This window comes from Octodon degus, unplaced genomic scaffold (genome assembly GCF_000260255.1).
Source record: "Octodon degus isolate 3935 unplaced genomic scaffold, OctDeg1.0 scaffold00234, whole genome shotgun sequence".
Lineage (NCBI taxonomy): Eukaryota > Metazoa > Chordata > Mammalia > Rodentia > Octodontidae > Octodon > Octodon degus.
Window position 1 is genome coordinate 1,692,785 of NW_004524810.1, and position 13,115 is coordinate 1,705,899.

The 13,115-nt window shown below is 47.4% G+C and overlaps 1 protein-coding gene across 4 annotated transcripts in view; it reads right to left on the reverse strand.

Moving 5' to 3' along the window:
- Positions 1-4,133: 4,133 nt before the first annotated feature.
- Ica1 (islet cell autoantigen 1) overlaps positions 4,134-13,115 on the reverse strand; it is a 148,757-nt gene continuing 139,775 nt past the window's right edge. The window contains exons 14-15 of one of the 4 annotated variants that reach the window (XM_023705975.1): positions 6,690-6,779; positions 4,136-4,645 (exon numbers count right to left, since the gene is read on the reverse strand). In XM_023705975.1, the coding sequence (XP_023561743.1) occupies positions 4,524-4,645; positions 6,690-6,779 (212 nt within the window). In that variant the 3' untranslated portion in view covers positions 4,136-4,523. Of the gene's footprint in view, positions 4,646-6,689; positions 6,780-13,115 lie in introns of all 4 variants that reach the window. The other 3 variants (XM_023705976.1, XM_023705977.1, XM_004645644.2) reach the window with 3 other exon arrangements.

Here is a 13,115-nt window from a genome sequence, read left to right on the forward strand (position 1 = left end):
CAGCTATTATCAGTTGTGCTGCCCTAAGCACAGATGTGCATTTATTGTCATATTGTGAGGTCCGTAACTTGTAGGGGAAGATACTGAGGAAGGAAAGAACTGGGTGAGATGGAATTTCTAGTTTTAGTTTCAAGATTCTCCTTACTGATTTCCATATGGTTGTACTGGTTTACATTGCCACCAGCGGTGTGGAAGGGTTCCTTGTCCCTTGAGCCTCTCCAACAGTTGTTATTGTGTGATTTTTCTTGATGATTTCTGGGAGAAGACGGACTCCCAGTGTTGTTTTAACTTGCATTTCTTGGATGGCTGATGACATTGAACATCTTTGCATGTACTTATTGGCCACCCTACTTCTGCTGAGCCTCTATTCATTTTACTTGCCAATTTTTTGATTGAGTCTTTTATTTTGAGGGCTCTAACGAATGTTAAGACACAAAAACCCACTACAAAACAAAATAGGTAAAACTCTTATCATCATAGGTGAGCAGAACGTGGGTGCTCAGAGCGCTTCCTTCTGAACAGAGCCCAGATGGCACAGGAGAAGTGACAAACAGGACCACATTAAGGTAAATGATATGTGCAGCAAAAGCAACAACCAAGGGAGTGAAAAGAAAACTTGTGAAATGGGAAGAATATTTTCCGACAGAAGATTAATACATAGACTATATGAAGAATTTTTTTAAAATGATGCTTTTTGGGCATCATTTGTCTTATTCATTCCCTCTCTCAAGATTCCAGATTCTGATTAGTTTTGAGTTAAAGAAATAGCTAACCCTAAAAGCTCCATGCAAGACAAGTGTGGGGCTGTAGCGGGTGCTACCCTCCCGCTCCCACACCTACTGTGAATGCGCTCATTTAACTCTGTCCCAGCGCAGTAGTTGCAGCAATCACTGCCAATCATTTGGGGTCGCCTCCAAGCCCAAGTCTGTCTTCCAACAAGGGTGGAGAGAACTCCATTGCTGCGCTGTGAACGGCACCACTTGGGGCTGGGGTGGTGGCCTAAGTCAAAGTAGAGGGTTTGCTGCCCTGGCCTGTTTGGAGGGTACTAATGGATCACAACAACAGACAACCTTGATATATTGGCAAAACCAAAGTCTTTCCTCTCTCTCTCTCTCTCTCTCTCTCTCTCTCTCTCTCTCTGTCTCTGTCTCTGTCTCTGTCTTTCTCTTTCTTGTGTGTCTGGCTCAGCTTACCCCGGGGGTCGGGCTGGTGTGGCACGTGGTGCTGGGGGTCGAACCACAGTCCCTGCACACTTGCCTAGGCAGGCACTTAGACCACTGAGCTATCTCATTGCCCCACCCCAATAGTCTTTATATTTAACTCTGAGCCACTGCCAGAGCTAGTCTCTGGGGAGGGTTCTTCACAGCAGCCTTTGAGAGAGGGGTCCATGGGGTTCAGCTAGCCGGCTCTGGGCTGTAGCCTGGAGGAAGGCGAGCAAGGTCTAGCATACACCACCTTGACCCAGATGGCTGGGAAGCCTCGTGTGGCATCTTAGGGCCCCAGTGCTGGCCCCACACTAGTTGCAAAAGCTGGCCTGGGCACACTAGATGAGCCGGGCCTTCATGGCCACTGGCCACTGGGATTCCCAGAGCTCCCAACATGGAGGGGATCACATTTTTCTCAGGCAGAAAATTCCGACAGAAAGTGTTGGTTCTTCCTGAGTTGGTGTATTTCTAATTCCAAAGCTGATGGGTGCTTTTCTCACTCACAAAATCAACCTGACATTTCTAAAATTACATTCTGAAGGGACTAAATCCCTATTCTAAGAGCCCATGCCAGCCGGGGAGAAAGCAAGGAGAAATGGAATCGTTTTGTAAGTGTATATTCTCGGCTGGTGGAGGGAAGGGCTGCAGACCGCCGGACCTGCAGAAAACCACTGCAGGAGCAGGTGCTGCGTGTGGCTCTGGCTTCCAGTGAGATAGTGGCTCAGGGGCTGAAAGGGGAGAGGTGAGATCGTCGTGAAGAGCCGTCCTGTCTTTGTCTTGTTCACGCCTGAAGTAAGCCGTGGGCGGCTAGGGAAGAGCCTTGCGGTGGGTCGACAGCATGCCTCTAGCGGGGCCGGCATGCAGGCCGCTTCCAGGAGAATCAGGCCGCAGCTGCTTCTCCTTAAACTGGAGAGGTGGTCAAGAGGCTTTGTGTGAGCCCAGATCAAAACACGCCTATCAAAAGGGATCAAGAGCCTGATCAAGCGAGCTGCAGATGGGAAAGAGAACAGAATCTTTTTCTTCCCACCCCCCCCTTTTTTTAAGGAAAAAAAAAGAATGTAAAGAAAATTTAGGGAGAAAATGCCTCATATGCAATTTTTCCCCTTTTCTTTGTAATAAAGCTTGTCCAACTACCACAATCCTCTCTCCACCCACAGATCAATTTTAAAATACAGTCTGGTAGTATTTAAAGTAATCCATTCAAAATAGAAGAACCCCACCCCCTACTTACCCTCCCACCACCTGGACGGAGAAGCCAGGCCCAACAGCTTCAAATCCCCACTGCAGCTGCTGTAGGCTTTCGCGGTTGCAAACAATCCCAGGACAGAAGCAGGAGCGATGGTCCATATTGCACGAGGGACAAAAGGGGTTTGGCGATCATTCACCCATTACAGCCAGGGTGACGCTAGCTGACTGCTGAGGAGATGGATTCTGGGAAATAGTACTGCGTCTCTGGAGCTGTAGCCCTGCTTGGCACAGGCAGATGTCTAGAGCACACAACTCGGTAGGCCAGGCAGCAGAAGGGAGGGTGGGGCCTAGGAGCTCTATGGGAAGTAGAACGGTGCCTCAGGAGACTTGGAGCCTTCCCTGTGGTGGAAGGGACTCAGGGGGCTCTTGCAGGGTGACTGGGGTTGTAACGGTATCCCTCTGAGGTACACCACCAATTCAGGCTGTGGGATGGCGTTTGGGGTTACAGCAAGAACTCGTGTGTGTGTGAGATGTGAGGTGGGGATCCTGGAGGTATATCCTGGTGTGCTCGAAGCCCGCAAGTTAGAGGCTGAGGGAACTGCTAAGCGAGTTTCTGACAAACGAAGTTTTCCATGGAAGCTTGCCCCACACAGACTCTGTTACTTGACTTTGCATATTAAATGTTTTCTGTTTAATTCAAACAGCAACACAGATTCCCTGACAGGCTGTGCTGGGCTGAGAAGCCAACCGAGCTACCTGAGCCATGTCACCAGCAGGGTCTCCAGCCTATCTCACCTGCATGAGGAACACCCCAACAACCCAGCCCCACGGGGGTCGCTGCTGTGGTCAGGCTCTCCCATGAGGGCGCTCCTGTGTGGAAGCCCGGGAAGTTTTATCAGAGCTGGGGCTCAAGCTTCAGGAGCCCAGGCGCGGGGCTGTCTCTTGGCCATCAACAGTTCCGTATCACTGAGGGTTGACAGAGGATGTACGTGGATATGCAAGTGTTTGTGGCCCTCACACGGCAGAAGAATGCAGAAGGGGAGAAGAGCTGCTAGCTTTGGGACCTTTGGCTTCTGTGACAGAGGTAGAGAGCATCTGTGTGTCTAACTGCAGAGCTGCTGCTCCTGGGCCCGCCTGACCCCCACAGAACTCCCAGTCCCACCCCAAGCTGTCTTCTCTGGGGGCCAAATGGCATCAAGCCAGGAGTTTCAAGGCTGCAGGGGACTAGCTCTCCTCCATCCCTCTCCATCCCTCATACCCAGGGTGCCTCCTACAGTACAACAGAGTCCCACACAAACACCATGACTTAGTTTTGCATGTTAAACGTTTTCTCTGTTTAATTAAAAAAATTCATGAGGCTCCAGAAATACATGCTTCTGAACTGAAATTGAAAACAATAGAGGAGACACCAGTACCTGCAGAGATGGCTGCTTTCTGCAGGTTCGTCAGTGCAGTGAAGCCCAGTGCCTCCCCGAGTGATGGCCCAAGGCCTCTTGGAAAGTGCCATGGGAGCTGCAGCAAGCTTCATCAGGGTCACTGAGAGGTGGTGTGACAAAGAGAGGGACTCTGCCTGCAGAACCCTCCTCTCAGAGCAGGAGGGGACACAGAGCTTCGGCAGCCTCCTGCTGCTCTGAGGACTGTATGACGCATGACCGGAAGTCCCTGGCTTACATGAGCTCCATTCTGGGAGAACTGTTTGTTAAGTCGGGTTCATTGTATCCAAGAAAGTGAGTCTTATACAGTAATACCTGTGAAAATTCCTAAGTCTTGAATGTTCATGTTTGTAAGTCGGGGACTTACTGTATTTACGCCTAGTACATGGTAGGCTTCTGATCTGAACTTGGCTCTCATGTCGCCTGGGTCTCCACAGTGGTCAGGATGTTTGTTGGCTGGAAAGTGGCGGCCTGGATGGCACTCCTGACATGCATGGGCAGTTCAGATTCACACAGAGAACACACTAACCCCTTCAGACCAAATAAGAAGAATCAAACCAATATAAGGGCCGTTGACCCTTTCATTTTATTAAAATGGCACGTAAATACTAACATACTGATCACATTACACTTCTGCCTGCCCCAGCGTGTGCCGGAGAGGGCAATGGCGGAAGCCTTCCTCCTGGAGGCTGCAGACTCATGCATTGAGCAATTCATGTTCTTTATCTGTTTTCCCAACAGCATCAGGGTTGGATAAGGGGTCGAGGTCAGCAAAGAGGCTGAACCAGGCGGTCAGGTCCGAGGCAGCCTTGGCAGGCTCTGGGGAGAGAAAAGCAAGCATCAACAGACCCACTCTGTGAATGCCTACCTCTGCCAGGCTCTGTGCAGGTAGGTCCAGCACCACCTAGGACATCGACACATCCTGTTCATTGTGCCTCCAACAGGTTAGAGAATCCCACGTGCCCACGCGGGATGGCTAACATTCCTAAACCAGAGTTCAAAGCATGGTGAACAAGAAGCTCTGTGCTAGTTAATCCCTACCTTCACCTACCTTTCCAGCCCCTGCCCCAGAGCTGCTCCAAACAGCCCCTGTTGCTTCCCCCAAGCAGGAAACAGTGACTTCAGAACTCAGAGTGAATGGCAGAGGCAGCAAGGTGCTTTCCAGGGTCTTTCTGAGGATCCCTCCCATCTGCTGGGTCAGGCCAGAGAACATGGCTTTTCTTTTCACCCTTCAAAGTCACAGGCCCAGAAAGGCTCCTCCTTTCCAGGACTGGCTTCTCCTCCTCTGCCTTCAGAAAGTGGCCCTTGTGTACCTTCCCTTCCCAGGGGAAGAGGTGCCGCCTTCAGCCCTGCTGGAGCACTTGTACTGCTCTTTTTCCAAAATGTGCCCGCATGTCCTGAATGCCACGATTGGCAGGTAAGTTATCTTCCCGATGAGGGAAACATTTCCAGAAGAGTGCTTCATGCAAGCGCTTGCCACATAAGCACGGGCTCTGTATATGCATCAATCTCTGTCTCCCCCAATCATTCCACATGAGAATCTTAAGTTCACTGGGTTAGATGACCCATGCTGTGTTTGTGGTCCAACAGGGAAGAGGGCCAGAGGCGTGTCTCTGATGGGGCATCTTTCTAGCTGAGAGCATCAAGGAATGTGCTTGCCCCCTGGCCAGTCTCAGCAGATACTGGTAGGTCAAGTTGCTCAAAGTGCTCAGGGTGAAGGGACAAAAGTAGGATTATATCCACACATGCATGGCCTGTCATCATTTCATACTTTTGATTCTCCTCCTTTTGCTTTAAAATCTCTTGACATCTAGGTACAGCTATTAATTGTAGAGATAAAATACTAGCAAGCAGAGTAATAGGCAAGTTATAATTACGAGCCACATTCACTGAATTCCATGTGGCCAGCTCTCAAAACACTGTTTTATTTCGATGAGCTGAGCCTTGGGAGCATTCAGTCTGGCTTGGTGAAGGGGCACAATGTAGGGGGAGCCACCGGAGATTATTAATATCTTTCTCTCCTCATCATGTAGTAGTTGCCCAAGGATACTGCATGGAGCAAGACTGATGTAGGTGTATTAGTCTACCTCTACTCTTGATAGAGAATACCAAGAGATCTTAAAGATATCCCCAGCGAAACTATGCTACACCTCACTCCCATTCTTTTCTAACCTCTGCAAAATCTTACAGGGTCCTCAGAAAGAATCACGGAGCTGCTGGAGGGGCCAAGGGACTGCACTTTGGGGCAATCCTCAGGAGTCATTTGCACAGCACTTAGAATAGCATGTGGGACATTTGGTGATCACAGAATAGACACTGCCTTTCACTTCCAGGGGTCAAAGGGAAAGCGGGTGAAGACCAGGCGAACACAGACAGAGCTGAAAACCTGAGATCTTCAGTCGAGCAGATGTTCTTTTAGGAGGTCTGTCTCAAAAGAGAATAGACCTTAGGAAAGGATTGCTTCTGACGACTAGGGAGCCTGTCCCTTTCTAAGGAGCACTAATTAATTAAATTCCTTTCTGGCTGGTTGCAATTTTTATTTTTTAGTTGAAGGTTACACACCACAGTGACCCTTTTATACCTTGATATTTCCAGACAGTGACACGGAGAGCAGTCAATCACATGGAGAAGCATGTGATTCATTCTCATTAGATACAAGTTGATAAAGGGAATAATGAGGCACAAAAGTAAGTCAGCAAGGAAGTCAGAATGTAATTTCTAGAATCATGCAAAACTATCCATCCCACAGCCATGCATTGAGTCCTCGACACCTAAATGATCATTAGTAGAGAAATCCAGAACATAGTGTTATTTTGCTGGAAAGGAAAGAAACTTCATTGCAGGGGGATAAAAGTCGTATTACCTTTCAGTGCAGGGCTCTTGCCATTTGCATTGCTTGTCTTTGGTGCTGGCCAAGGAGTAGGAGGAGGGCTGACAGTGCTCTCTGACCAGCCTAATATTCAAAACCAGAGGCCATTAGATCTAGTAAGAGCAGTCACATGACCTTAGCAGCTACTGGGTACATACACAGTCTCCACCGTGGTGGCTTCCAAACAGAGGGTAGAAGACATGTGACATGATCCCTGTCACTTGCTCCTCATACCAGAGTACCTCAAGGGGACAAGAGATCTGTATAATCATACCCAGTTCAAAATATGGAAAACTAAGGGAGAGACTCGACTTTGAAAAACAAGAAATTGCTAAAATTAAAGCATTTCTATTGTTGTTTTAAGCTTTCTACCCATATTTCTTCCCAAGTGTAGCCGTTTTATGATTAGATCAAAGATCATCAATAGTGTCCCAAGGAAATCAAGTGCCTCAGTTTTCTGTGATGAACGGGGAAAATTTAAAACAGTGAACATCATGAAATGTAGAGCTAGAAATACGGTACTAAACCTCAGATCTCCAATATGATCCAGTTCATTTATTTCTACACAGCTAATTTAAATTGAGAAGTTTAATAAATACAGGACAGTATAGTCTAAATGAATGAGGGGAAATGCAGTCCCTTTCACGTCATTCTGTACCCTCCTAATGGCATCTAGCCTGTGCCGTGCACCTGTGGCAGCGTGGCCCTTGGTGGCTGGAGGCCCCCGCTGCTCCTGCTATAGGAAGCAAGCCTCCTATTTAGAACTGCACCATGTGCTGCGTTTTACCTCAGCTTTAATTCTTTGTCGATTCCCATCTCCTCATTGAGAAAAGAAACATTTTTTATTCAACATGTTCTGAAGTAACGCAGAACAGGGAGGTGTTTCCTGATGAAGTCGGCAGGCGCTCCTCACTGTAAATGCTGACCATCAGGCAGTGCACGGCTGCCGGGACTGTGATGCCTAGAAGGGTTTCGCTCTACTAGGATGTGCTCCTGTCCCGCTCAGGGTTCTGTCTCCATAAAACCCTCAAACAAGATCGTGCGTGGATGGCAGAGTGCACATAGGGCAAAGAAGCCAGTTTCCAGAGCAAAAAATGGCCTCAACACATGCCACAAACTTCGCAGGACTTAATGCCATTGGCTTATCTGCCGTCCTAAGAGGCAGATTGTCCAGCAAACATATTTAGAGGATCACACAAAATGTCTTAGCTTGCATCCTTGTGTTACACTCATTAGCCCCTTGAAGCCAGGACCCACACATCACTCACTGTGATACCCTCCACTGTACACAATGGGAAATACGTGACTGCTGAATCAAGATCAACAGAATACTTTTTAAAGCATGAGTAGTACATTCTGAGCATTATTTTAAGAGACAGCAAAGTAGTTCCTGGCACTGAGAAGAGGCTCTCATACTTACTGTTTGAACACAGTCCATTTTAGACAAGCGGTATACAAACATATTGATGAAGACTGACCGATGAGTAAGAGAAACCAGTGGCTTGTGTCCTACTTGGTAGGATTTAATAAAAAAATAATAATGGTTCTAAAAGGCCATTCACTACAAAGGTACTTGAACATACACCTAACGTAATTCTCCAGTCATTCAAAGCTGCAGATCTCAAGGAGGCCTTCTGGGATGGTGGAAATGCTCTGACCCTGAGCTGCGGGGAAGGTTGTACAGTATGGGAGAAATGTTCTGACTGCTCTCCTGCAATAGGTAAATTTTACAGCACATGAATTATACTTCAATAAAGTAATTTTTAAGAGGTGAACAGTATTTGGTGTGCATAACATGATCTCTCTAGGCCCTAGAAAACGGGCCCAAGACCATTTTGTTTTTAGACAAAAGTCACCTGAAAGTGGTCAGTGTAGAAAGTGAAAATTCTAGCCCAGTATGTGTCAAATAACATCAGTCACAGGAAAGGTGAGAAGGGTTGAATCTATCTGACTGTCACCCTTTCCCCACGTTTCCTGAATGGAATACTTTCCTGAAATGAGGCTGCTATCATTTGTGTCTAGTTGACCCCACAAAGCCTCATGTAGTCACTGGGCAGACTTTGAGAGTTCGTGATTAACTCATGATCCACTGGAATTATGGGAGTGAGTGCTGCACCCAGCCTGGAGTGGATAGCCTGAATGCAATTTAAGGGAGACAGACTTGTGCTGTTGCCACTGTTGCTGCCACTCCTCCCTTTTGCTTTCTTGCTCTTTGCTGCCGCCATGAAAGGTTGCTCTGTGTCACGTGCCACTCTGCCTTGGAGACAGCTGAGTATGGACTGAAACCTCCAGTAAATGTGAGCTAAATAAACCTTTCCTTTCTTCATTTTGGGTGTCAGGTATTTGTCCCAGCAATGAGAGAAGAGTAACTGAGACAGCGGCAGAAATCAGTCCCCAAACCAGAATGGGGCTGGCCTCTCTTCATGTAATGTATGTGCACTCAAAAAATTATGAACCAATAAAATGCATGTCAAGTCATATTTTAAAAGTGCCAGAAACACAAATCATATCTGCAAACATAAAAGTCAAAGGATGTTCATGGCAGATTTCTTTATAAAGAAAATTTTTGGGGGGCAATAGTAAGGACCAAACTCAAAGCCTTGTGTGTGCTAAGGAAGTGTTTTACCCTTGAGGTATACCCCTGGGTCCCAAATGTCTTCTAATTGAATTCCTCTATAATGACAGATTTTTTTTTTTTTTAAATCACCTAAACATTGATGACCTATCCATAGACTTGGAGGCTTCTTGGAAGCAAAGAACACGGGCTCTAAGCTGAGGACAACAGTGCCCTCAGCATTCTTTATTTTTCAGAACTCATTCTTACCAGCTCTACATGTTCTCATGTGTGTCATGTATTTATAGTTTACACAACTTTTCTGGGGGGTGCATAGGATTAGACCTAGAGTTTTGCACATGCTACGCAAGTGCTATAACATAACAGGATCTTAACATTGCAACAGGGTCTTGGTAAGTTCCTTAGGCTGGCCTGGAACTGGGATTAGAGGTGTGTGGCATCTCATGCAATTTGATATACGCACGTCCATGCAGTTGTCACCATAGTCAAGATATACAACTCTTACCAAAGAGTCCCTCGTGCTACTCCTCTGTAGACACAGGCAGACCGTTGTCATTATCCATGGCTGCTGCCAACCACTAATCTAGTCTCTATCTCTACAATTTTGTTATTTCATAATTATTTGTTATCTACAGGCTGGAAACATAACTCAGTCATAGAATACAGACCTAACATGAATGAGGCACTGGGCTCAATCCCCAGTGACACAAACACACACACACAAACACACACACGTGCACAACACATATGTGCAGTGTTATATAAATAAGATAATATAAACTTGAGCTTTGCGCTAGTGGCTTTTTGTTGTTGTTTCAGAAATGGGGACACTATCAGCCCCAGTGGAGTGTAACTCCTGTGCTCGAAGCATTCTGCCCCCGTCGCCCTTTCAGCACCTCACACACACACACACAGGACTTCATCCCTCAGCTCCCCAGAAGAAAGCCCAGCTGAATGTTGAGCCACATTGACTCCTGAAAGCACATAATAAGCATCCACATGCAGAAAGGGGTAAAATAGTATGACTGTGACACGAACTGTTAACAAAAATACAACACTCAGCTGCAATTCCAACCTCACTTCTATCACTCTGGAAATTATTTAGGGGAAGGGTGTGATCAGGGTAATTATGGATGGAATGCCAAATCAGATTTAAAACATCTTGGCTTCTGTCAGGAAAATCACTGTTTAAAGAAAAGTTTGTGCTGCTAATATTCCAGTAATTGCCTTCAACTGTTCTCTGGTTGGCGTTAGCTGGTTGAGGTGCTTTTGACGTGGAGGTGTGGCTGCAAAGATGTCTGCCTGCCTTAGAGGAATTCTGTCAGGAGAGAGTGGGGAAGGGTGGGGCAGGAGGACTGCCCGCTCTTAACAAAAGGACTGTCTGAGCACTGGGCTTCTTTGATATTGCAAATGTGCTACCCATTTGCAGAACACACATATAAAATTTTATTAGCACTCCATCCCCCCTTACTTACATAAGGGAAAATACAAATCAGCCAGAGGGAACACCAGCCAGGGAGAGAGTGAGACCAAATCGCACCACCCAGAGAAGGACTTTGCCCAGGGTGAGCATGTAGCTGGCTAGCTGGGAGTGCAAAAGCCTAGGCTGCGTTGCTGATCCCAGCCTGGGGAGCTCTGGGGTGGGGCTGGCCTTGAAGAGTGTGGGAGGAATGACACAGCCACAGTGGCCAAGACCACCCTGCATGTCCCCCTCAGCCTCAGTTTCCATACTTGCAAAGTGTGGAAAGAATTTCTGCCTCATTAGGTCGTTGAACGGACAAATTGGGATCTGCAGAAGAAACCAGGTAGTAGGGAGGCTGGCGAGCCTCCCTCAGGGAGTCTAAGCTGAATCTAGGTTTTTGTCCAATAACTCAGCAGGCAGTAAGAGTAACTAATCCCCAAGAATAATGTCTGCGGGCTTCACACCCTAGGCTTTTCTTTTAATCTATTATCAATTTTTTTCCTCCCTACTTGCCAGCCTGCCATCCATCCATGTATCCATCCATGCATCCATCTATCCTCTATCCAATAGGAACTACTTTTTAAACATTTGTGAATTCCAGGCTGCATCTTGGAATTAGGAGAGCAACACAAATCTGAACTCTGTTCCTCTGACAACTTAGGAGACAGAAATACAGTCAATTTTCCAATAAGAACCAGGAATAGAGAGAAGAAACATGGCCCTGACCACTAGGCCGGTGAGGTGTCAAGGAAGGCTCCCCAGGTGAGCAGAGATTGATACAGAGATGCTGAATGATCAGAGCTAACCACGTGAAGCATCAGGCATATGTATGTGGGTGGGTGGTGTCGGTGGAGACCCCATAGATGAGGAGAGCCGGGCACACTGAAGCTCAACATGGCTGGAGTCTACTGTCTGGGCAGAATATGTGGTTCTCTAGCAGAAAATTTCATCGAGTCATGCACACTAAGTAATGGCGTGCGAGGTTTGGTCAAGCACACAACAGAGTCAGGGCCGAAAGGGCCTTGGAAATGAGTCTGAGGAGCTGGACCTTACTCCACTGGCGTAAAAACCCATAGCTTGGCAGGTCCCAAGACCGTTCTGAGGTTATTCAATGCCCCCAAGAAAATGTGGGTGAAAGAGATTGTCGTCAAAGTTCCTTCTGGGGGCAAGAACCGGCACTTAAATCATCCAGCTCTCCAAGGTCTGCCTTGCAGAGGCACCTCAGCAGGGGTAGCAGGAGCTGCTGCTCTGACGGAACTAACAGTTCCACTGGCTCGTGCTGAGAGTGCCTGCTCTGGGCTCCAACTATAAACATGCCTGCAGCCCTTTGCTTTGCATTTCTTCTTCTGAGCACTAGAAATAGCAAGAGACGTGCACTGGTCACGGAATGGTTCATCGGAGATAACTTTAAGCTTGACATTACATCAGCCTTAAATGGAAACCCACCCAGATGCACCGGTACCTGTCAACTGGGTAAAACAAACTATGTCCCAGATGAACAAACACCCTAGAACAAGATTCCTACCTTTGGTTTGTAAATCCCGAGTTGAACGATGTCTTACTGCCTTTATTTTGGGCAGCTGATGTTTCCCGTACTAGAGTCTACTTCTAAATTACATTTTAGACATTGGTGGAGAATTGAAAAGGCAGTAAATATGCGCCCTGCCCAGCCTACCTGGGCTCTGCTCAGGCTGGCCCTCTTCCTATTTGTGCTAAGAGGCCTCAGGAAGGCACAGTTTCTCATCACTGCATGACACAGGAAACCCCAGTCCCTAGCACCCTGACAGTTTCAGAAACTCTTAAAAATCTCAGCTAAAATTAACTGCACCTTCAGATTTGCAGCACAACTTGACCTGACATGAATTCCTATAGTTGGCTGTAGGAGGAAAGGAAGGTTTAATTGTTCTTCTACTAAATCCCATTACATTAGCATTCCCGGCTGGGGGAGAGAATAAGGACAGTGGCCAAGGAAGGGAAAAATGCAAGCAGAAGAGAAGAGAGAAGGAGGTGCAAAGAGGGGGAGGAAGAGGAAGAGGAGGGGGAGGAGGAGGAAGAGGAAGGGGAGCAGGGGAGTGTGGCCCCTAGGAGGCTTTGAGAAGCTGTCAGGCTGGACAACAGCGAAACTTAGCACACAGGTTAAAGCATGAGCCACACAGACCTCCTAGGATAAGTTGAGTTCAAATATTCTGGCCTGGAACATCATTCAACACCTGTGTGGGCAGGGCCCCTATCCCTTTGTGTGTACAAGCACCTCTCTCCTCTGTGGCCAGCCAGGGGTCTTCATTCCTGCATGCTATCAGGATGCCCAGCTCAAGTCTTGTCCCGCTGGCAGTACCCAAAGAGGCTCAGCAGGCCTTGTTGGGCACCACCTCTGCTCTGAGAT